Source organism: Musa acuminata, chromosome BXJ1-8 (genome assembly GCF_036884655.1).
Source record: "Musa acuminata AAA Group cultivar baxijiao chromosome BXJ1-8, Cavendish_Baxijiao_AAA, whole genome shotgun sequence".
Classification (NCBI taxonomy): Eukaryota; Viridiplantae; Streptophyta; class Magnoliopsida; order Zingiberales; family Musaceae; genus Musa; species Musa acuminata.
Window position 1 is genome coordinate 51,187,557 of NC_088334.1, and position 25,161 is coordinate 51,212,717.

A 25,161-nucleotide genomic window follows, 5' to 3' on the forward strand; every position below is an offset into this window, starting at 1 on the left:
TCGACCAAATCTGATCTTATATTTAATCAAGAAAATAAATTAAGAAACAAAAAAAGGCCTCGATCACTACAGTACTACTCATTGTTATACACAAGCTTCCCTGCAATGTTGCATGGCCAGGTGTTATTGGGTAAGAGTAGGAGAGGGGAGTGGAGTTCATCCATGGAGAACTATTCTGGGATCCAGTTGCCCACTGCAGTAGCTTGACGAGACAACACTAAGCTCCTGGCATCCTCTCCACTCCTCGAGAGGCTTCAGAACCACAGGGGTTTCCGCAACAGCCGAATCGATGCACAGCATGGCTTTGTAATCCTCATCGCCAAAATCTGGCAAAGCCTTGGCTTTCTTATTCCAGGGGTTCCATACTCCTGCATCAGATAGAGGAACCATCAAGTAAAGATTGATCCTACAGGAAACACCAACCTTGACCTCTTGTCAACCGAAAAAAATGGTGAAGAGCCAAGCCACCAGCTTACCAGCATCAGGTAGGCACTCTTTTCTCAGCACCAAAGTTCGTTTCTTCTCGTGATCTATGATGGCAATCTTGGCTGGGGTCCTTAGGTACACCCTGTCCACCTGCCAGATGGAACACAATTATTCAATATTATAGACATGTTATGTATGATCTTCTATAACTGAGAAGAATGATCACGAGCAACATGATTTATCATGTGGTAATATTCCATGAAATGGTGAATTAATCTAGGAAGTGATAGAGCTGGAATGAAGAAGAGCCCAGACGAGAACTCGAAGTTTGGAGATAAGCAGGTGGCGGGATGGCCATTATCATCCAGAGGAAAAACACTCATCAGTTTAGAAATATTTACAGATCAATATGAAATATGGTGGTTTGGCACTCTTACTAGCTAGAATAAACATGTTGAGGAAACCTCATCGATTGTTCAGAAAACTTAGTGGGTTCAAACTTAAGACAAACTCAGGTTTGGTGCCATATCCCTCACAAAGAATCATGCCAAGAAAAACTACCACTAATTCTAGAATACCACCTACCACGCTGCTGAACTTGTCAAGGATGATGCATGAGTTCTTAAGACAGAAGGTCTGACAACCTTAAGCACTTAACTGCTACTTAAATGAACAAGGATCACATCAAGACAAATCATGTCACCTGTTCATCATTGCCCTATTTGATTAGTAAAGATTAATGGTAAGATACCACTAATTAACTGTCACTGGATTTTTCCATCAATTAAGGGAAATTATCTATACACTGCTAACAACATTTAAGTACTATGATGTGGATTATGCTTCTTAACTTAAACGCTGTCATGCTGAATGTTGTTTGTGTATAAAATATCAGCATCTAAAAGGCCCCATTGTACAGATTAATGCGAAATCAAACATGTGTATCACATTGTGCATAAATGCAAATGACTTGAGGAGACACCTAGGGGTACCTCTCCATCAAACGTAAGTGCATCGCCCTGCTCCGTAAACCTCTCTCCATTTTCAAGATTATCAAAATAGTCAAGCGTTTCCAATCCCTCAACACGAATTTCACTGTAAACAAAAAAATCATTTAAGAATAAAAATGAAAAAGAAGATATTTGTGCCACCAAATGATCATACTGATAAGTATATGGTAAGGGTGGGAAAAGAAAAAAAACGCTAACAATGATATGATGAAGATGTCGAATTTATGAAGCCACCAAATTTTAAGAAAGAAGAAACTGTAAGTGTATGCATACCTGACATCTGACATAGACAGGTAATTTTGGATTGCAAAAGTGAATGAGAAGTCCTTGCTACCAGTATTTCTCACACGAGGAATCAAAGTCAGCTTACTAGGATGCAGAATAACACGAAGTCGCAATTCAAAGCTGCATAAACAGCAAACAAAAGGTAACCATTTGTAAGTTAGGATGGTCATCTGCTTATCAGAGATCATATGGATAAATTCACTTCTCAAATAGTACCTATGCGGCCATGTCTTCAGATCCTCATCTGTTGACTTCAAAATCAGGTCCACCGAAGAATGATTGTTAGATCGTGGCAGCGGGGATGGGCATGTGTCCAATTCCCATAATCTGTTTCTAGCAAATCCATGCCGCTCCGGATAACCTAAATTGTCAAACTGTGGCTTGGGATCAATTAAATGTCCCCTACAGAGAGAACAAAAACATAAAATATCAATCAAGCAAAAAACCTACCTGCGGGAAGCAGATTGGTATTCCTCCTCTGATTGGCTTAGGTGACTTTGTGCTCGCCTAAAAGACAGAGAAACAACATCGAGTTCAAATCTTGGAGCATGTTAAGCCCACAGATCAAAGTTCAAGCATTTTTAGGTTTAGACAATGACAGATGTTAAGGTTAAGAAACAAAACTAAAGGTACTTGGCGATCGTCTACTGTGTTCTTGAGCTAAAAAAGGAAGTAAGGCAGTAGAATAAATCTCAAAGGCCCTGTTTGGACCAATAAAGAAGGGAAGTCTTTGCCTTAAGGTAAATAATAGACCTCCGTGATCAAGTGTACAGAAGTATCAAGTACCTTTGTGCTCACAAAAAGAAGCTCCTCTCGCTTTTCGTTCTTCCAGGACAGAACTTGTCCTCCATAAAGATGAATCTAAGATATAAAACATCGTTTGCAACAATCAGATGACATGACGTGGATGACGATAACGATAATGACGATGATGATGATGATATATCGACAACGTGGTTTTTGTCGCAAAAGGAATTACGTGACATCCGACATTAGCATCAAAATCAACATCACCAGCGCAATCAACCAGAAGAAGAAGAGGGGTTTGGGGTTCAAGTAGCGAACCACTGCGGAAGAGCCGGCAGGCTCCGTCAGGATGATCCTGGGCAACCCATCGCCATCGTTGACGACGCTCCATGACATCCTTATCACGACGCTTCGCCACGCCTCGGTGCGCAGAAGATGACGACGATCGGGATTTATCGAAGGGGCGAATCAGGGGGGAGGCGCAACCCTACGGTATCGGCGTCTCTTCTTCCGAGAAGGTGGGACGGCCCAAAGATCTCGGGAAGGCAAACGATCGCGGCGGAGGGGGAAGAAAGAAAGCAGGTAGGTCGATTCGGTGAGTGAGGCCGCGTCGCATCGCGTCACAGTTGGAGACGGCATAATGCGAGGAGAGGTGGAAGCTGGCAAGTACGCGGAGAGAGAGAGAGAGAGAGGGTTTGGTGGTCTCCAACGAACGCGGCGAAGTGGGGAAAGAGATTATTGGGGTTTATTTACGTATTTATGAAATGTCGTTTCTACCCCTACCGATATTATCATCACATACGTGTTCTTTAAGCATTAAAATATTCCATAACCATCCATCATGTTGTTCTTACTTACTTTATCTTCATAATAATTTTAAGAGTGATAATGTCAATTATAAACTAAGCATGAATCTTAGACTAGTATTTATTTATGTTACAATACTACTTAGAGGAACATAATACGAAAATAATTAATGTATTTTTCTTAGATGAAAAATACAATGAGAAGTTGTTTTTTATGAGAAAAAGAAAAACCTTAGGAGTTATGTTCTGAAAAATAATAATAATAATCATTTTTGATATTGTTCTCAAGCAACAAATATTGGGGATAGTTGTCTCGATTTCATGGTAAGGAAAAGGAGAGCAGATCATAAAAAGGAACACAGTGAAAATATTATAGAGGAATGCAAGAACCATTGATTCAAAAGAAGAGTAAATTAGTGCTTCCATTGCAAGGAACAGTAACACAACACATAAGCATTTTATGCCTTCGAGATAAGTTACAGCTATACACACTAAATAAGTTAGAGCTCTTTATGGTAATAGCTGTACATCATGCATACCTAAATGAAGCATTAAAACAACTAATACTTGAAGATATTTCCCGAATACACCAAACCTCCTTCCATTAAAGATAATAATGGCCTTAGAGATAATTATGTAGTATGAGCTGTTTAATGCTATCTTAATTATGTAGTATGTATGGCCTTAGAGATAATAAGGTAAGTCATACTTCTTATATGTAACAAGAAAAAAACATATAAAAGATGTATGATAATGGAGAAAATTTAAAAGTCATGCTTATATCATATAACTCAAACTCAGAAACTTACAGTAAAACTCCATGTGAAGTCAGAGAGAATTCAGTCCCTCCTATTCTCCCCTTGGCATACATTCATCTCCCCCATAAAACATCTCAACCATCCATAGATGATGAGATGATGGCCTCCATCTGTTAGTTTGGGCCGCGCTCACCACAACTTAACTGTCATGGACTGTACGAGTGCACGAGGCTCCTGCTAATACGAGTGCGGAAAAGACTACAACAGATCCATACAAAGGTAAAAAAGTGCAAATGTTATATGAAACTACAACAGAAGAAAGTTTGCAATGACTCATTATTATCACCTACAATCTGCAAAATAACCCAAAGATTGCAGGGAGGGAAAACAAAAAAACATAACGTACAAATGATGATGACTTTGTTATTTAATACACATACCAATACAACAACAATATGGCACAGAATGTTCATAATACTAGTATTACTCTCCAGCTTTTTCTTGCTTCCCTGGACAAGTGCAATTTGCTTGCTCTTGCTTAAGCTTCTGAAGAAACAAAACATAGGATAACCTTGAGTCATTATATCTGATATACTAGTCAATCATGAAACAAGCAAGAAGACCCTTTTCTGTGAGCTAAGTTGTCAGTTCCAGGTAAAGACTGTGCTGGACAATAGATACAAGAATGGAAGTGTATATATCCTGTCTTAAACGGGTGTAAAATGCAAATAATTGAACTGCATTGATGTCCTTTTAAGTACAGATACAGTGTTTGAAAGTTTTTCTAAATTGCTGTTCGGATTTGGGCTTCAGTCTTTATTCTCAATAGAAGATATAACCATCAGCAACTATTTATTCCTGAGCCTAGTTTGCTCTCACCAACAATGTCATATTTTAGTGGAACCATTGATACTGCAGAGAAGCACAACATGCGTGAATAGGCAAGTTTTTGTTACAGTTTATGACCAAGAGATCTCGTGATTTAAACATAACATTTGTATTGTTGGAAAATCACAACTAATTTTAAAATTATACATCACAGCTTCACAGGTACAACATGTACAGCTAAGGTGAAGGAAAAAAACACAGAAGAGCAACAATGTGAAGGAACATTGACAATGTTTATGTATCTGTTAGTATGATTAAGTTGAAATCTAGCAAGATAAGACAACTGATGGACACACAATTTTCTACAAATATTAAGTTATTTTACCCCAACTGGTAACATCTAGACACAGCCTTTGCCTGGTATGATGCTATAACTGCATTTTTCAGAAAAGTAAATGTTTTCAGTATGCACCTGAACTTGGCTCTGAAGCTCTTTGATGTGCTGAATTGCCAGCTCCAACATATCTGAGGTGCTCGTTTGCTTCAATGAATTTGACAAATAAAATCATCACTTATGTAAGAAGTATAAGCAGTGAGTAATCAGATGAGACTAAGATTTGTGCAAAATCTATTTACCAGATAATCTTTATTCATCTATATTATGATGGAAGGATATAACATTCATCACCTTCTAAACAAAGTGTTTTACATGTGTCATTTTACCTTGTCCATATTAGGCACAATATCTTGCAATTTCCGCAACCTTTTACTAATTCGAGTTCTCCTCTCCTTACAAAGACAATAAGAGTAAGTTCAGAATAAGTTATGTTGTGCTTGTAACAACTAGAGACAAATATCAAGTATAAATAGCACATACAACATAAAGCTGGTGCAAGAAACAACTGCAGAGCTTGTATTTTTCACTTACAAGATTCATGTATAAGAAGTACAAAATCACAGAGAATGCTTAAAAGAGAGAAAACAAGAGATCAGTCTGAGGCTGAGCTAAGGAGTGTGGCACAACCACGCTTTGGACTCTGCAAGGCACATAAGTGCCTTGCAGAGCCAATGGAAAAATATATGACGGATAACAGATGCAGGATCCACATAAGTGCTTGTGTTTTTCACTTTCAAGATTCATATATAAGAAATACAACGTCACAGAGAATGCTTAAAAGAGAGAAAATAAGAGATCAGTCTGAGGCTGAGCTAACCCTCTCAGCAATACTCCGGGGATGTGTGGCACAACCACGCTTTGCTCGGACTCTGCAAGGCACTGAATCTTGTTGGACTTGAAGGTACTTCTCTAAAGCAGACATTTCTGATGAAGTTCTTGGAAAGCTAAACTGTAATCATTCAAGAAAATCCCCTGATTAACAGAACTCATGTCGATTTAAGAACAAATTGATATGAAGTCAAAGGCAAAACAAGATCCAAGATACTGAGATGTATTCAAGAATCTGGCTATTTATTAAGAAAGGTGAGTGACCAACTTAAGCAACAACCAAGGTCCAATAAAGATATTATGTCCAAATTGCTAATCAGCAATTCTTAACATTCATAGACATCTCTAATTTGTGACTCTGTTCCATTCTCCACAACATACCTGAGAGGCAATGTTCCTGAGACCAGTGACCATATCATCAGCATTATCTTTGGCCTGTTTATTAGGTGGAGCAGAAAACGCAATTGAATTGTTATCCTCCCAAGAGCCCAACTGAAAATTGCCAGAAATGTAGGATTGGCCAGCATGCCCAGCAGCCTCATCCGAACTGTTGCAGCATGTATCATTCTCTCCTATTTCTGGAATGCTCAATTCTGAGATTTGTGACAGTGAATCTCTTGAAAAACTCCATTGGGACCTCAACCTTCTATTTGCAGATGCATGAATACTGTCAGTGCCTGTTTGAGAGTAATTAGCAGACACCCTTGTAGTGGAAACACCTATTTTTAGTAACAGAAATTTAATCAATAATGAAAGAGTTAATAAAAGAGTTAATCATTATTAGCAGGAGATCAGGGCTTCCAAGACAAATAAACAGATTCAAAATGCAGATCAAGTCATTTGATAGAATTATTTGGCATTTATTAACAACATTGTGTATGATAATTATTCCTTGAACTATTAGCACTTTGAGTAGAACAAAAAATAAATTAATATATGTCCTTTTACAGATTGGATCTTGACATTCCAGGACAACAAGAAAGCTAAAAATTAATCCAACAGTTGATTCTTCATGACTTTGTATTTCAATTTGTCATTCAGAAGCTGTTTTATCAAAAAGAAAAACTTTGTAGAACAAGATCATCAAACAATAAGCAGAAGCTTATTATGTTATTGCAATCAAGCGTGACATATTATAATTGAACAATGTCTTCATAGCTTTTAGTTATAACAACAACATAGAATGTTCTATATGATGAAGATGAAGAAAATACAATAAAAAAATTAATTACAATCATGTCACAGACATGCAATGCCTTGTTGTTTAGGAGCTGATCTAAAAATTATACCAAGAAAATTTTACTCAGCTCACTAAACAGAACGAAAATTTAAATCATTAGCCATATGATGTGATCCAGCATAACATTTGGGCAGTGTGGGCTATCTTTTATTTTATGTGACAGTGATCAGAAAATTTAGCTGTTCATATTGTATTATTACAAAGGCCAGATAAAATTTAGTAGTTTGTAACTTTGTATTGCATTAACTATAAAGTGTTTGAAAGAGCAAATAACAAAAGAAGGGAAAATCTAAGCACGAAGGCGCTGGCATGCTATGCAACTGGACTCATGGCACCAGTGCAGTAAATTATTATGTATTTTTAGTGCATGGTAAGTGGCAAGTTCTATGCACCTAAAGGACCCACAAAAAACTGGCACATGGTAAGTGCCAGTTTGCAAAAGATTTTGTGATTGTATATCTCTTCCACACAAGCTGATCTAAATTACAGATCAAAATATATGGCATTCACAGTTGACATTGATCTTCACAGTTCTAATAGGTCAGTCCAAAATATCAATTGGTTACTAATAATAATCAGGAAAGCTGCATCTCTCAACCAAATATCAGAACCGAAAAGGAAAGTATCGAGAAAAAATGTTCCAGAAGAGAAAGAGAGAGAGAGAGAGAGAGAACCTCTGTTGTCTCAAGGAGCCCCATAACAAATGTTTTCATTATGCAACTAAACGAATTTCATCGCTCCTTGAACCATGAATTATAGTTAAACAAATCAGGTGAGTTAATAGTTAGACAGTAAAATGACTACTGCAATGTGTGAGTGAAATTAGACTCTTCTCAGTTTACCAAGATCCTCAACAAATCGATGGGCCCTCCATGCCCCCACAGAACGTCCCTTGGGATTGTCTCTATCTCCCTCAAATAACAAATGTAGTTAAGAGGACACACATATCTCGAGGTGTTAATCAGGCTGGTCATTACTTGGCTAATTTGCTCAAACTTGGACAGCACCCAAGATATGGGTTTCCAATCTCCCAAGACTTTTTGTTTAATGTTGTCTCTGATGTTGTTGTATGATATGTACTTGTGAAAGAAAAAGTGTTTTGAATAGACATAAAAGCTAAAGCATGAATATTCAAAGTTTAAACATTAAAATAATCACTTGTGCAACTACACATGCAACCTTCCATTATCTGTTTTTATATTTAAAAGTTCAAAGTCCACCAAAGGCTTTGGTCAATTAATCAACGTCAGATATTACCAGGACACAAGCGTTCCATTGTGATGTTGATCTCATTGGCATCAGGTTTGCACACATTAATCACCTGATAATGATTCAGCAGATGAAATCTAATAACCAACCTAACATAAGAACAATCTTTACTTGCGTTCTGTACGACGATCCTTCATCAATAACTGGAGATGTTACCATTGTGTCAGCTATGCTAGATAAACAAGTGTATAGTAAGTGAATAATAATTCTGGGCTTGGATAAGTCTAATTATCTCTTTCCTAGTCATTTGATCCATGAGTCATAGTTCTGATGCCAACTACTCCTGGTCGCAATAATTTTCTCTTTCTTGCAGCACCAACCATAAAATGAATGAAGCAATCATAGTCCACATGACACATGAGCCTAGCCAGCCATATCCCCTCGTGGGCTCCTATTCGAGTTCATGCCACCCAGCACATGCATCCCAAGCCTTCTTTGTGTCTACCTCGTCGTGCAGATCCACAACCACGGACGCCGACAGACTCGTACACTGTACTCGAGCGTGCCAATACAGAATCGAGGGCCAGCAATAGGCCGTCACATGATCTATTCTACTCGAGATCACAGGAGCCAGAGAGACTAACCGTGATCCGTTAGGGGATGGGAGAAGAACCCCGCGGGCGAGCTGCTGTGGCGGACCAAGAGGGACCCGCCCGCCGAAAGGTGGAGATCCCCGGGGCGGTACGACCCTTGCAGGCATCCCCCAACGCCGTCAGCGGAGTCCCGGCAACCAGACTCGGACGTGGGGCAGGACGATTCGCCCGCGAAGAACCGACCCACCATCCCCTCCGACCCGGCGCCGACAGCAGACGGCTCCCCTCCTCCTCCCCCCCCTGCGATGGCCGAGTCGGCAAGCCCGGAGAGGAACGAGCCCGGCGCCGATCCGTACCGGGAGAGCCCCTCTGGAGGCCCCATCGAGCCCGATTTGTTCCCGCCGGATGGGGACTGGTTCATGGCAGCCCCGCGCGGAAACGTGCGCGAACGAGTGAGGAAGGGCGAGGGGTTAAGTGGCTTTATGCGTCGATAAAAGGGGAAAAGAAGGAATCAACGATCGGGATCGAATGCCGTGAGTGGGGCCCGAGCCAAGCGATAAGGTCAGTGGACGAGTGCGACTACAGTGGAGGGAATAGCGAGAGGAATAAGGCAGAGTTGGCATCCGTCATATTATGAATGGCTTTCCCATGTGGTGGCTCGTGGCGTGCGCACGAATCTTGCGTTGGAGGCCGATGCACTCAGTATTGAGTTAAGCGAACTCTATTTAAAATTCGGTCAAACATATATATATATATATATATATATATATTCTTTATTTTTCTGAGCTAGGAAAACCCACTTTTTCTCTTAGCTGCTTGTTTAAGCATGCACTCAACCAACAGAATCCAAAAATATAATTTTAAATAATAAAAAATATATAATATTAAGGGTGAGTTTTTGTAAAAAAAAAATCCCTTTACTTTGAAAATTTTTCATATATAGCACATTGATTTTAAAAAAAATTTCAAGAGTGCTCCTTATTTTATATTTATCTTCATTCGACTCATCTTGGTCATGTACCACAGTTCCTGCACGAGAGTTACGAGTGACGATGACTCTTGTGCTCCCTCTTTCCTTATGCGAGAGTCATGAACAAATCATGTAGAAGTAGGATCGATGGAGTCTGTGAGAAGTTAAAAATTTGAGACGATCTATGAGAAATATTTAAAGTTATAATTTTTTTTCTTCAGTAATTTACTTATTTTTAAAATATTTTCAAGTTGATATGTTTTTACATCTTCCTTAAGAGAAGAGAATGGGCATATTATTTAGAGTGTCATTTTTCGTCTTATGAATTTTAAATATTTTTAAATTATCATTTTGTAAATAGATATATACTCTTATTTTATAATTCAATGCTAATAAAATCCTTTTCACTCCTTCCCTACAAAGATATCAGCATTCATAAAATATTAAAAAACTCAGGGAAAAAAAAGTGAGAGTAAAAAGAAAAATAAAGAAATTGTGAATAGTATATTATTACTTTATTATTTTTTAAAAAATATTATAAATAGTAAAAAGAAAAAAAAATGTAAATAGGAACGTCGTAAAAGAACATGTACTTGATGCACTGCTTCAAGTGATTCATCGTCATCATCATTGCACGATTGGTTTCTGCACCATCCTGTTTTAACATACTTTTTTATTATTTATTTCAGCATATGTAACAGTTGATGAACTCAATAAATAAAGGCGACTCTCACCCTATAGATCAAAATCGATCATATTATCCAGCTTATCTCTTTCTTTAGAAGCATTAGCCCAAAGGGAAGGGATGGCGTGCCTCGTAATCTGTCCCACGTTATCTTCTCAAGGTGACTTCGTATGCCGAGCTCATCACCACCTCCATGTCCTTCTAAGCTTTATCTAAGTAAGTTGACCTGACCAACTTGTAGTTGTCGCATCAAACTGAGTCTTAGTTGTTGTTGGATGTCGGCCATTCTTTTATCTTGCCCAACCTTTTGCTCGCCATTGGCTTCTTCTTCTTCTTCTTCTTCTTCTTCTTCATGTACACATCAGTGCTCCTCCCATTTCCGCCCGTGCGTGCTTTCACTTCGCCTTTGGAATCCAATCGGTCATACTCCGAATCACATTCTTGTTTGGCCTCCCTCAAACATCACATACTACTCTCTAAAAAGGAAGTTCTCAACTAATATTCATTTCTTTCTCTCTCAAAGGTGTGCAAATCTTTAACTTTCTTTTTATTTGTTTTTGACAAATGGTAAGCTATAAGGATGGGATTAGTAGCTGATATCATCAAAATTTATTGGATAATGCCTTAAGCATTTGAATCGAATAGGATGATATTGATAATAATAATTATTTTATTATTATTTTTTACTTATCTAAATTAAATTTACACACACACACACACACACACACACACACACACACACACACACACACACACACACACACACACACACAATTTGTACAGCGTTTAATTCTTAATTAATCAATAAGTTGGCAAAACAGTGTTATTTAAATTATATATATATATATATATATATATATTGTCCTATAAAACAATATTTTTTGTTCCTTTAGTTATCCTCAAATAAAAATATATTAACAGTCATTGTATAATATGTTGGCGACAAGACAAGTTCCAGGATATGTCTGGGGCCGCGACAAGCCACGCGTCCAGGATGGTGGGTCCGACTTCTGAGTCGGCAGCTTTAGCTGGCCCACGTTTTCGTGGAGTAATACTATTTACTTAACCGCTTCCGACACCTCCGTTGTTGATGGATATCTTCGCGGGGCCCATTTGGTGGGCCACATCCTAGTCCGGAGAGGAGACGCGTGGTCGGCGACAAGAACAAGTATGTTTATTCCGTTACAGCACACCATGGGGACGTGAGACTGTACATTTGGACTGTATACTAGCGCGGGCCCCATTAGTGTCTCCAATTATGAGAGGTTAAGAAGTTGAGTACCTCGTGTCCGAGTGGTAGAACATTTATTATTAACCACCGGTAGCCAACCTGGAAAGAAACGGAACGAGGGAGAGGGGCGCACGGCAAAATACTTTTGAATGCGTAAAGGAGGAGCTCCGCTGGCGTCGCGAGCGGCGAGCGAGTGGTCGGTCTCTTCCTCCTCCTCCTCCTCCTTGTCTCTCCCTCTTCCTCGCGTTTCTCTTCTCGTTCCTCCCCTTTCCAAATCCTAACTCTAACGCTATCCCCAACCCCAACCGCGGAGGTCGGTGGCTGGAGAGAGTGAAGGGCCCCCTTGGTTCCAGCGACCAGGTGAGGCACTCCCCTTACGTTCTCCCCGATCTCCCTCTCCATTGTCTTTGGTTCTTCTGACTTTTTCTACATTTTATTCGTGATCCACTCTCCGATCGCTGTTGTTCGTCCCGATTTCGATGCTTGGTGGCACTTGGTTTACGTTTAAACGAGTTTCGTCGATTTGTCTGACTCGTGATTGCTTTGGATTTTGAGAGTGTTAGCTGGAGACAAGTTATCTTATTTTGTCGATTGGGCATCATTTTGTTGGGTTCCTCCGTGTCAAACATTGTTTTTAATGTTACATATATGATTCTGAAGCAGCAAAACAGAAGAGAGGTTATGATTTTCTTTGAACTTCTATTTCTTATATGGCTTTGTTTTGATTAAAATTGGTCTGTGCAATGCCATATGCAATGATTCATACTCGATAGTAGAATGCTGCGCCTTGATCTCAAATGACAGTGCGTATCAAGATTGCGAAAAGGACCTGTCTCTGGTTCCCACCCGCCTGGGGGTGAAATCGGTTGACGTCCTCATAGTTCAGCTGCTTAGCGTTGTCGTCTATGATGACATTAAATGGTTTCGTACTTCAATTTGGGCATCTTTATTATGTGTGATTCTCCTGTGCTGTTTTGTTTTGTTTTTAATATTTATCATTTAGTTTTCTGTTGTACATCACGAACTTATTTGCATTCTCACATTACGAAATTAAATGTCTGGAGTTTGAGTTCCTATAATCGTGTTTTAACACAATTCATTGTGCCACTCATCTCAGAAGGTACATTCACCACGTAAAATAAGATAAAGAAGAAAGAGTAAGATGCGGCGCTGGTTTTGCTGTTCTCGACATTTGGATGGTTCTTTCCATGTTCATGAAAATGAATACCTGACAAGCTCAATGCATGACGCATATGGTATGTTGTTTTTCCTGTTGAATTACTGTACATGAATTAGTTTCTCTGAAGTGTCCTGATGTTTTCCTCTAATATTTGCACTCTGTAAAATGCACCTTGTGCACTGAGTTTCTAAACAGATAAAGAAGATACCTAGTGAAGGTATCTGTTGTTGTTGAAACTAGACTTGAAAAAAAATGTCATTAGAAGTGTATTTTCTATTTGTTTTAGTCCTATCTTCTTTATCCTTGTGGCTTGTTTTGGTTTCTTGAGATCATCAACTTGGATCATTGCACTAATATGGTATCTTTTTAATATTTGACACTTTCTAACTTACATATGCGTACTCATTATGTCCGATGATTTGATTCTATTATCTCTCACGCTTATCATGCATAGAATATTTTTATTTGTATTGTTTTAACATATGGTTTTCCTGTTTGAGTTTCTAGCTTGTGCTCCACTCTCATAAACCTATGGTTTTGCTTCCTTCACAATCTAATAACTTGATCTACACTTGTATATTATTTAAATCTTATTATAGGGCATGTCCAATTTCCCCAAGCCTGAAACTATTTTAAAGTATATTTATATGGTCTCACTTTTACTTGATGATATTGGATATGTAGTCTATTGGCTACTTTGATCGTTTGTCCCTTGAAGATCAATGGTGCTTTTTGTGTTAAGACATGCAATATTCCCTTTCTGGCCCCTTTTTTACTTTTTCTTTCACCAACTATGATTGTAAACCTTCTAACTGAAGATTAAACTTAGAAGTTTCAATTCTTGATTGATGTTATAAATGATGATGATTATTGTTGGAATGAGATAAACTTCTGATTTTATCTTGATGACTACTTACAAAAGCTAAAGTTCTATTTTTTTGGTTACCTGTGATGTCATTTGCAATGTTTAGAAATTAGTTGATGTAAAAAAAATAGCATCTTAGGTGCCAATGAGTATTTAGGCGCTATTTGGCTGCCATGGAAGTAGCATAAAGAGCTAAAACCTACATTGACAGCAGCAAAAGAGGTGCCTTTGCAACTGTCAGGACACTGGTGATTCACCATAGCAGCAGATCTTGCTTTGCCAACTTTGATGGGGTCAACAACAGCTGCTGGCACTGAAGAAGATTGGAAAAAAAAGAAGAAGAAGAAGTATGCATAGGAATTTTGAAAATACATAAAAAGAAAAATCTCAGCTTATGGGTGATGAGGAACACCACCATCTGTTTTAGTTATCTGATCGTTGTTAGGCATCGATGGAAGGTGTATGGAGAGAAGTCAACAAATGTTCAAAATTATATGGTCATGAGATAACATGTGTTAAAACCCATTACCAAATCACTATATTAATTTTTAACATTGAAGTGCTTGTTTTAATGGACCAATAGATTGCTAATGAGCCAATTGAATGGCTTTCTAGTGTCCGTCTGTCTGCTTCAACACCTACAGTGGTCAAATATGCCACCTCAGTCTAGGTGGGTGCCTGCATCATTTCTTTAAACGATATTCGTCTCTTAACGAAGTTTAACTGAAGCATTACTTTGCTACACGTTTACAGTTGACATGTGATAGTATTATTTATGATACTTTATGCTTTGCTCATGCCCTTTTAGTCAAGAATGGCTGAATTAAGTTCATCTATGAAAGCCTGCACTTGAGATAATGCTGGAGGTTCGAGGTTCTGAATTATTAGACTTCCTCCTAAGTGAGTGTCTGCCTGATTTTATGGTTTTATTGTGTTAGTGCTACCCTAGCTAGATTTTCTTGAGACTGTTGCTAATTATTGGAGCTCGGATATTCTGAAATATATGAGTTTACCTTAGTAAAGCCTCTACTTCATCTTACAATTAGGATTTGACTGGGTTAGATCTATTCCAGGTAGATCTTTGTGAGCTTGTTGCCGATAAACTAGAAATCCAAAACAGTTATACATATAATAATAAAATGTGGTGTTGGAACTTATGAGTTTGGTGTCACTGTATCATTCTTATTTTAACATGTAATACCTTACAGTAGGTTAGTGAAGTTATTAGCTCAGTGTACCAAATTGATCGATATTGAGGGATCAGCATCTGAAACTTTAATATTTTTCATCCACTGCTTTGGAATTTATACAAGAATCTTGGATGAAATACAAACATTTGCTGATATTAGGGATGAGATATTTGTCTTATGAACCTGCCTTGGTGGCTCTACTATGTTGGTCATCAAATCTTGATTTGTGATTTTTTTTTTGCATTTTTGGTAGTAAACACATAAATTGCTTGCTGTTTATGACATCATCTCGATTATTTGAGTCAAGGCCACACTAGCAATTGCTGTCAGTTTATTTATGTATGAAAGTTATGGCAAAACTGTCTATGTATTCCTTGGAGAACTCCTCAATTACATTAGTATTGATTCACTCTTCAATGAATCAGAGCAGCACATGTATTTTTGAAAAAGATAGTATACAAAATCTTTTATTTATTATTAAATGTCTAGCATGTCAAAGCTTTCTTCTATAATCTCTTGCAAGAGGCTTTGAAAAATTATTTTATTCTTCTGTGCATCTTTTTAATCTTATGCTGTTGCCTGTGCTTTTGCTGTTGCATTAGCTGATATTTTCTTTTCTTTTTGGCAGATATGCCCAATGGTTCAAATTATTGCACTTTTCCCATAAATGAACCCCCAAAGGCAACACCTTCTATAGAAGTGCCTGCACTCTCATTAGATGAATTAAAAGAGAAGACTGATAATTTTGGAACAAAGGCTTTGGTGGGCGAGGGATCATACGGAAGAGTGTATCTAGCAGTTCTGAACAATGGAAATCAAGTGGCCCTGAAAAAATTTGATTCTTCATCAGACTCTGAGGCCAGTACTGAATTTTTGGTTCAGGTATGTTTTCTATTATAGTAGTGCTGATAATAATTTGTCTGCCTTTTTCATTTTTACAGATGGACTTTGCAGGTCAATACATAAGCCTTGGTTCTATATACTGTCATCTCGGTACATATTCTTGAAAACCTGACTTCACCTTCTTTGAACATTAGGTATCTATAGTGTCTAGGTTGAAGCATGAAAATGTTGTGGAAATGTTGGGGTATTGTGTTGAAGGAAATCTTCGATTGCTGGCTTATGAATTTGCAACAATGGGTTCTTTGCATGACATCCTTCATGGTATGACATGTGGCATTGCTATATATTTCACTTTTCACATTCTTTCAATAAATTCGAAATATTTCTATTGTATGAGATACTATTATGCTTTCTTGGAACTTTAGGCAGAAAGGGAGTTCAAGGTGCACAACCTGGTCCCCCACTTGACTGGATGCAGCGAGTGAGGATTGCGGTTGATGCTGCAAGGGGGCTAGAGTATCTTCATGAGAAGGTTCAGCCTTCTATTATACATCGTGACATCAGATCAAGCAATGTCCTTTTATTTGAGGACTTCAAAGCAAAAATTGCAGACTTTAACCTCTTAAATCAAGCACCTGACATGGCTGCTCGTCTTCATTCAACTCGTGTTCTTGGAACTTTTGGTTATCATGCGCCAGAGTAATTACAACATGGAGACTCAAATTGTTTATATACATTCTAATGTTCATATGTTCAATCTTATTTTATGTTCTTTGTTTGACTATGCTTTACTTATTAAAGGTTGTGACAATGATTGCTATCCAATTACTCAATAAGGTGAACCCAGGATCTTATGGTCATAATGTGTGTGTCCATATTGCTTGTGTGTGTGTGTCTATATATATATATATATATATATATATATATATATATAGGGGAGAAACAAGTAGAAAGATGGATAAACATGAGAAAGGAATGATGCGGTTTAGAAAGGTTGAAACTTGATAGTAACTTCTTATGCTTGTGGAGACAGGCCGAGTCTTCAAGGATTTGAGACTGGCTATCTTGAGTTGGAGTTGAGGGGGAAACTACAAAGAAACTAGAAGCCTAACTGTGAATATATAAATTTAAGAAGGCTCTGAGCTGTTTGATTACTCTAATACACTAATAAGGATACAGACTGATGTGATCATCATAGAATTTTTTTGTTGCAAATTTTATGTGGTTCTACTTGTAGGGGTTGCTTCAAAATCATACTGAATGTTAGAATAGAAGCCTTTATGCCACCAGTACTTGTAGGATAGAGAAAGGAGAGATCAGAAAGACCACTGGTAAGTCTTGACTCAGTAGATTTAGCTATCATATAAGGCAAATTTTGTACCAGACCCACTCATCGAAAGGTTGAGAGTTCGAAATGTCATCCGACATAATTTTATTTGCAAAAAAAAAAAAAATAAATCAAACACTGTTTGTAAGGATTAGCAGTTTTTAGTTATCAGTTATGGGATATGAAGTATTCTTTCTGACTGCAAGTTTTGGGAGTACTTTATCCTATGGATGTAATTCACTTTGATGTTTTTGAATTTGATTTTGAACCCAGTACCAAGAAATCCTGAAATCTTTATTCTTTTGAATGTTATGATTGCTAAAATACTTGTAAAGTTTAACAGGGCAATCAATCTTTATTTGGAATTTCTTGAACAACACTGGAAATCAAATGAGAGTTTGTTAGTGGCTTCCAACAGAAGCTTTCAGAAGGCTAATTGGACAGCTTAATCTTTTAACTCCTCATATTATGCTGCTTATCTTTACTTCTCTACTGGAGAATTTTAGATAATTTATGGACAAAGGATCAAGACAAACAAAGTTACTAATAATTGGGGAAATGTTCTGTCTTCACCTGCACATAAAAGTTACTTTTTGTAGCATGTGTTTTACTGAATAGCTGATCACTTATTGAAGGTAGTTCCTTGTCCAAATTTGTTTTACTGAATGTTTTGTTGCAACAGAACCCTACATAACTTACTGTTTTAGTTTTGGAAGACATAGCTAGTGTGAAAGAACATTGAGGTGTAGAACCAACACAATGGAAGCAATTGAACTATCATCATTTATCAATCATCCATCATTAGTTGAATCTGTTCCTCGTGAGGAACCAGATAAATCTTATCCTGGAACATAGAGACATTAGTTTAGTTTGAGATAGACTTAATTTCGAATTCTCAAGTATAATGCAGGTTTCTGGTACTAATGAATGATGTCAAAACTTATGCAGGTATGCTATGACAGGCCAGCTGACACAGAAAAGTGATGTCTATAGCTTTGGTGTTGTGCTTCTGGAGCTGCTGACTGGCAGGAAACCGGTTGACCACACAATGCCCAGAGGGCAGCAAAGTCTGGTTACTTGGGTTAGTATTAATTTCGAAGGGAACTATTACTTTATCGCATCTCTATAATTTCGTTCGTGCAGTCCTAAGTAGAAGTCTATGATGAGGAATATACACACATATATTCGTATACATTTCTTGTATACATATTTATGTTCATACATATATGTGTCTATATGCATAAAGAATTTGAGCTCTGTAACCTTCTCATTTCTCGGAAATACTTTATGCCATGTTGTGTTGGCAACATGGCCAGCGTATTACCGGAAACAAACATCACTTTCATGGTTATATTGTCCCACATCTGATATAACTGAGGAAGATCCTCTTCGCATGTACACCATCAAGTTAAGACTGCCACTACAAGTATTCGGGCACATTGTAGTGTGGGTCTCGCTAAGTTGATGAATCGAACTGTGTTTCTCCTACTGTATTGTGAACAACACACTCGATACGAGTGTGGGTGTGGCATCTGTACTCTGAGCTGGACTTGGCTGTCTGGTTGTTTCCTGTTGATCCTTTGCCTGAGGCGAAGAATAAGCAGTGACCACAGACCAAGAGATGAAGGCAAATAAGATGAAGAGAGAGGGGAGGTGTCCATGTAGTACATTCCTGCCACCAAAATCTCTGATCTAAAGGGCTTGCCTCTGCTGCTCGAGAGGGAGGCGGGACTTTTAAGGACAGGAATCTGCTTGAGTAGGGAGGTTGAGACTTGAGGAAAGAATTGATTTTGTGAAATGGGATTTAATATCTGGCAACAGGAGAAAAAAAGAAGAAGAGAGAGAGCAGAAGATGGGAGAAGAGAAGAGAATTAAAAGTAACAGGGAAATGATAAAATAAGTGATAAAGAGAACAGAAGAGGAGAAAAGAAAATAGTATTGAAGTACTCGACAAAACAATTTAAATATATATTGGTATTATTTCCATACTCAAGTTTGAAAATTCCTGTATTCTTAAGGAGGATAACTGTCTGATGCTGATATCCAACTCCGAGCAACATAGGTTGTATTGTGATCAATTATGCTCATCAACAGTGGTATTCTGTTTGTGAGAGGACACTACAAGCTCAGCGAGAATGTACAAGTCTTAAAGAGCATATATGTGGATACACATTGGTACAGATATAGCCTCTCCTTGGATGTTTTAAATTAGGAAAAATGTCTACAAGCTCAGCATTGGAAATTTTGAATTAGGAACATGTAAAAGTGACACATTGCTAACTGCTTCACCATGATTGGTGATAAAACTTTCTGAACAACCCTTTTTACACAGCAATATGGAAGCTAGTGTTTGGAAACAAAATGCTCTCACCACAGACAGAAAGATGAGGTCATTTTAATACAACAGCAGTAACATCCAAATTTGTTTTGGCTATTTAGTGCTTTGTTAGATGACACTTTGATTAATGTATGTGGATTAATTGTAACTTGTCACTTTGATTCCCATATATGTCTAGTCTAGCCTACTCTTTGGGTTATAGATTGATGCTGTAATCCATATATGGAGAACTTCTCCACAAGATGCTCTTTTTTAACACCAATGCTGATGTAACACCAGCATCAACTGCAAATTATATGTGGTAAGATAACCAGCCTTGTACTGTTTCCTTTTCACCTCGCTCGATACAGGCATCTCCTAGATTGAGCGAGGACAAGGTCAAACAGTGTGTGGATCCAAGACTGAAGGGAGATTATGCACCAAAGGCAGTTGCAAAGGTCTCTCCTCCCCTTTGTTACTATTTCTGCATGTTCATGTGTCATCTAAGGATCATTCCATGTGGCATAGATCAATTTTGCTGGACTCTAGTGAGGAATTTGTTCCATTCATGCAGCTTGCTGCTGTGGCAGCTCTGTGTGTGCAATATGAAGCTGAGTTCAGGCCAAATATGAGCATTGTGGTCAAAGCACTATCTGCTCTTGTAAATAAACAGGTTCCTAACCCAACGACTGCTGCTGCCCCATCCTCGGATCCCTGAGGATGCAATGATACCTACGTTCGGAAGTTTGGTAGGTCTCTCTGAGTTATCCTCGATCTATTCTTATCCTCATTTTGAATTTTACGTTTTTGCTTTCCAATTCCCGTGCAGGTTGCTGATATGTTTTTGTCACCGGAGAGTTCCCTTTTGTTTTGCACCCTCATTTTATGTGAGCAGGTATTTGTGCCATATGTTATGCCTCCATATTGCCTATGTGATGGGATAGAAACTGTAATATTAGTTGCATATGCACCAACTCGAGAAACTTGTTTCATCCATCATTGTTCATGAATTGAGACTTCATTTATCCCTAATTAATGGGAAGGTGCAATGTTGAATAGTTCAGTGGCGTTGACCAAAAACATTTTCTTCTGTTCTAGAAACTATCCAAGTCAGCATTGTAAATTTCTTAGTGACTTCATCCTAAAACAAAAAGATTGGTGTAATGGTTAGAAGCCAGCGATCAATCTGCCCGTTTGACTTATTATTATTATTATTATTATTATATGAATTTCCTATATATATATATATATATATATATAACTTCTTAGCAATCCTATGCCGTTCCCTCCAAATAGACCATAAATGGACCTTTTCGTTCCCGCCACGAGTAGCACAACCATGATTAGCTTATCTCCTCTGTCCTCTTCCGAATCCTTAAATCCCGTTAAGCTCCGAGCTTCGCATCAGCCTCTCCATCCTCATCCAAAATGGACCAAACTCCCTTCAAACCCCACTTCTCTGTCACCAAAAAATTGCATTCCCACTGCCCCACTCCCGCAGAAGACCCGCCCGACCGTCTCGCCAACCTCTGTCGAGAGATTGAAGCAAGCAGTAGCATCGAAGACGCATTCCGAGGCTCTGGATCTGTATCTCCAAATCAAACGTCAAGGAATCGAACTGGGGGTTGTTCTCGAGTCCAGGCTGATCGATTTGTTTATGAAAGTTGAACGCGTAGATGATGCTTTTCTGGTGTTCGACGAAATGCCTGAGAGGAACGTTGTCACGTGGACTTCGATGATTTCTGGGTGCGTCCGAAATGGTTATGGAGAATTGGGGCTTCACCTTTTCGTCGATATGCTCGACTCTGGTGTGCTTCCCAATGATTTTGCAGTCAATGCTGCCCTCCAGGCCTGCACTGATACGGCAGCTGCTGAGCCTGGAGAGCAGCTGCATTCGCTGATCGCCCGCTCTGGTCTTGGGGATGATCGCTGGACTGCCAGTTGTCTGATCGAGTTCTATTCGAGATGTGGGTTGATTGACAAAGCTAAGTCAGTCTTTGATGGGATTACAGATCCTGATGTGGTGAGTTATACTTCACTAATTTCAGGATATTGTAGGAATAATGTGTTAGAATCTGCGGTTGGAGTGTTTGATCAAATGGTGAGACAAGGGATCGAGCCAAATGAGCATACTCTTACAAGTATCTTAACAGCATGCGGACCACTTCTTGGTGAACAGATCCATGCTTTCATGATCAAAACCATGATCATCAACAGTGTTTATTCTGCGAGTGCTTTGATTGATTTTTACTCGAGGAATTTTGAGTTTACTCGGGCTAAATTGGTGTTTCAACAATTGGAACCTAAGAATGTTGTCACTTGGAGCTCAATGATCTCATGCTGTCTTCGGAATGAGCAACCAGAGGATGCCTTGAGAGTATTCAATGACATGGTTAGTGCAGGCATACAACCTAATGAGTTCACTTTTTCAACTATTATTGGAGCTTGTGGATTACCTCTAGAGTTAGCTAAGTTGGGATTGCAGCTCCACTGCTTGGCGATCAAGCGTAAGTTAACCTCTGATATCCGAGTGTCTAATGCTTTGCTGACCATGTATGCTAGATGTGGTAAGATTGAAGAGCTAGAGAAGGTGTTTGTGAAAATTGAGGCACCTGATACTGTCTCCTGGACTGCTGCTATCTCTGGTAATTTCCAGAATGGATGCGATGACAGGTCCATTGAATTACTTCGCCACATGCATAGGGAAGGACACAAACCTAATGAGTACGGATTATCTAGTGCCATAAGTTCTTGTGCAAATCTTGCCTTACTCGATCAAGGAAGGCAACTTCATTCTCTTTCACTAAAGTTAGGGTGTGACCACGATGTTTGCATGGGGAATTCACTGATCACTATGTATGCCAAGTGCGGCTGCATCAAGGATTCAGAACTGGTATTTGACAACATGCATACTCATGATATATTGTCATGGAACTCATTAATTCATGGCTATTCATATAATGGGCATGGGGTAGAGGCCCTCGAAGTAATTGATAAGATGTTAGAGAGCAGCTGTAGCATTCCAGATGACTCTACATTTCTAGGGATTTTGGTTGGGTGTAATCATGCAGGTTGTGTTGAGGAAGCAGTTAGATATTTGAAGATGATGAATGATCACTATGGCATTATACCCTCTGCCTCACATTATGCATGCATGATTGACATGATGGGTCGAGCTGGAAGACTCGAAGAGGCACATCATATAATTGAGCAGATGCCATTTGAGCCAGATATTACTATGTGGAAGGCGCTATTAGGATCTTGTACATTGCACAGGAATCTAGAACTAGGAAAACTTGCTGCAGAGAAGATTTTCGAGCTGACCCCAACAGACAGCGCAAGCTATGTGCTTCTCTCAAACTTGCATGCTTTGCATGGTGAATGGCAGGAGGCAGAGAGAGTAAGGAGAAAAATGGATGAGAATGAAGTCCAGAAAGCAGCAGGATGGAGTTGGATCCAGATTAACAATGAGGTACATGCTTTTGTTGCAAGAGATAAGTCTCATCCTAAATTTGCATTAATCTATGAGAGATTGGAAGAACTCTTTAAGATAATAAAGGATGAGAGATATTCATCTCAAACTATTGATGCAAATGAGCTTGAAATTACAAATTTATAAAAATATATTGATTTTGTTGTCAATTGGAGAATCATATGATGGATTTGCAGGCTAAGCATGCAACCCAAATTGCATATGATCTTACTGGTATACCTTAGCAAATTGGACATGCAATTTCAAGATCTGCAGTCACAGGACTAGGATGTCTCATACATGGAAAAATGACACATAATCTAGTGAATTCTTCTTTTGTAGTATCTATAATTCCAAAAAGAAAGAAAACAGTGATTTTGACTTTTATGCTTCCAAATACCTCCACCTTTGTGCTTGAAGCATATTCCCAACTCCAAAGAAATTTGATTCATCCAATGAAATTTTTCTTAGGCTGAATCATTGACATAATATTCTTATTTCTGCTACCATGTAACAGGTTACACATTTAGATATAGTTTCATGTCTTCTCCTTTCTCTTCTTGAAAATAATGGAAATCTCCTGTTTCTTGTCCAAGTTAAAGAGCAGTACTGGGGGTTAGCCCATTGCCATTTTCATTTTTCTTCCATTTAATCTGCATCTCAATTTCTTAATTAATTCTTGTATGACCATTGTGCAGGTTTAAAATAAGGTTCATTCTTACTGCACTTTTATGTTGTATATCAATTTGCACTTCTTTTGAGAAAACAGAATCATCAGTGTGTTTGTCCAATAGGATTATCTTTCCCTCTCCCTTTGTTGCTATTTGTTCATATTTTCCTCTATTAGAGAACATCAAGTAAACAATTAGGCAAGGTGGACATTCTTGTTGGGTTTTAGGTGCAATTAGACAGAGACAGCAGCACTACATGCCATCTTTATGCACAAGACTTGTGGCATGATGTTATTTTCATCTTCAAATAATCTTAGGGCTGATCTCTATATTGGTTACAATCGTGTTAATGATTTTGAATTTGCCGAGAAATTACGAGTTAAAAATGTTGCCTGATGGAATAATCTTTAGGTGGACAACAAAGGAAAGCTCAAAAGATGCACAGATGAATTTGGCCACATGAGCTGTAAGATGTTCTGCCTTATCATAATTTTACTTCGCAAAATGGATGTATTTCTATGTAATGAGTATAATGGACATAAAAATTAATATAATTATAAAATTATCAATCGTTCCTTCAGTCGATACGTCGACAGTATTTTCGTTTCTTCTCCTTAGTCCAATCATCAATGTATGCTTGAGCTTTGATAAGTCCCCAACTATCATTGACCTGAGAATTGCTAGTATGTTTTACAATCATCGTTAAAATTGAAAAGATTATTACATATCATGTCCATCATTCGAAAATTTAAAATTATATACGTACAATATTGTCACCCAACCAAAATAATAATAATTAGATAAATTTAAAACTGGAAGTTCGAACCTAACAATCCCATTGATTTATTTTGTCTTTGCAATAGTAATTTTTTTCTTACTAATTCTACTACTCTTGCTCACTTAATAATTTTTTTTCTTTGAAAAAATCTAAAATCATTGGTTTGAATTGAATTCAAAACTAAAACTATTAATTTTAATTTCCCAAAGCCAAGAACCAAAATCAAACCACCCATATGTCACATATTTAGTTGGTAATGCCTAAGTCACGTGATACCCTTACGTGTCCATTCGTAAAGGATCAGCTTTCTTGAAATCTCTTATGATCCCATAAGGGTCTATAAAAAAGAAGACAAAGAAAGAGCTTAACTAGGGAACCACAAGCAATTATTTCAATAAACACTTGACGCAAGCTCTGAACGATCGTATAACAAAGGGTCCAAGATAGTTTGCGGTGACTAAAAGACATCACAAGTGCCCACATAGCTACGAAATAAGACATCAAA

At 38.2% G+C, this 25,161-nt stretch overlaps 4 protein-coding genes across 6 annotated transcripts; 2 read left to right on the plus strand and 2 right to left on the minus strand.

The window, feature by feature from the left end:
- LOC135588694 (putative glucose-6-phosphate 1-epimerase) lies at positions 1-3,209 on the minus strand. Of its 2 annotated transcripts, XM_065080951.1 has the most exons (8): positions 2,787-3,201; positions 2,508-2,582; positions 2,172-2,228; positions 1,938-2,095; positions 1,710-1,841; positions 1,419-1,521; positions 477-576; positions 1-368 (listed from the first exon to the last, which is right to left on the minus strand). In XM_065080951.1, exons 1-8 carry the CDS (start codon positions 2,862-2,864, stop codon positions 157-159), a joined length of 915 nt encoding a protein of 304 aa, XP_064937023.1. In that variant the 5' UTR covers positions 2,865-3,201; the 3' UTR covers positions 1-156. The 2 variants fall into 2 exon arrangements, with proteins under 2 accessions (XP_064937023.1, XP_064937022.1); XM_065080950.1 differs by having other exon boundaries at positions 1,710-2,095; positions 2,787-3,209.
- A 1,055-nt stretch (positions 3,210-4,264) lies between these two features.
- Positions 4,265-9,591, minus strand: LOC135588693 (transcription factor bHLH128-like). 2 transcript variants are annotated; one of them, XM_065080948.1, is made up of 6 exons: positions 9,179-9,591; positions 6,467-6,762; positions 6,075-6,206; positions 5,584-5,649; positions 5,333-5,401; positions 4,265-4,578 (listed from the first exon to the last, which is right to left on the minus strand). In XM_065080948.1, the coding sequence occupies exons 1-6, from the start codon at positions 9,546-9,548 to the stop codon at positions 4,516-4,518; spliced, it is 996 nt and encodes a 331-aa protein (XP_064937020.1). In that variant the 5' UTR covers positions 9,549-9,591; the 3' UTR covers positions 4,265-4,515. The 2 variants fall into 2 exon arrangements, with proteins under 2 accessions (XP_064937020.1, XP_064937019.1); XM_065080947.1 differs by having other exon boundaries at positions 6,467-6,804; positions 9,179-9,590.
- A 2,579-nt stretch (positions 9,592-12,170) lies between these two features.
- On the plus strand, positions 12,171-20,731 carry LOC135588696 (PTI1-like tyrosine-protein kinase 1). Its single transcript, XM_065080953.1, has 9 exons — positions 12,171-12,373; positions 13,131-13,269; positions 15,877-16,130; positions 16,286-16,412; positions 16,517-16,790; positions 18,367-18,499; positions 20,107-20,193; positions 20,310-20,484; positions 20,565-20,731. Exons 2-8 carry the CDS (start codon positions 13,176-13,178, stop codon positions 20,451-20,453), a joined length of 1,113 nt encoding a protein of 370 aa, XP_064937025.1. The 5' UTR covers positions 12,171-12,373; positions 13,131-13,175; the 3' UTR covers positions 20,454-20,484; positions 20,565-20,731.
- A 166-nt stretch (positions 20,732-20,897) lies between these two features.
- On the plus strand, positions 20,898-24,476 carry LOC135588695 (putative pentatricopeptide repeat-containing protein At3g01580). Its single transcript, XM_065080952.1, has 2 exons — positions 20,898-23,207; positions 24,290-24,476. The coding sequence occupies exons 1-2, from the start codon at positions 21,039-21,041 to the stop codon at positions 24,425-24,427; spliced, it is 2,307 nt and encodes a 768-aa protein (XP_064937024.1). The 5' UTR covers positions 20,898-21,038; the 3' UTR covers positions 24,428-24,476.
- Positions 24,477-25,161: the final 685 nt, after the last annotated feature.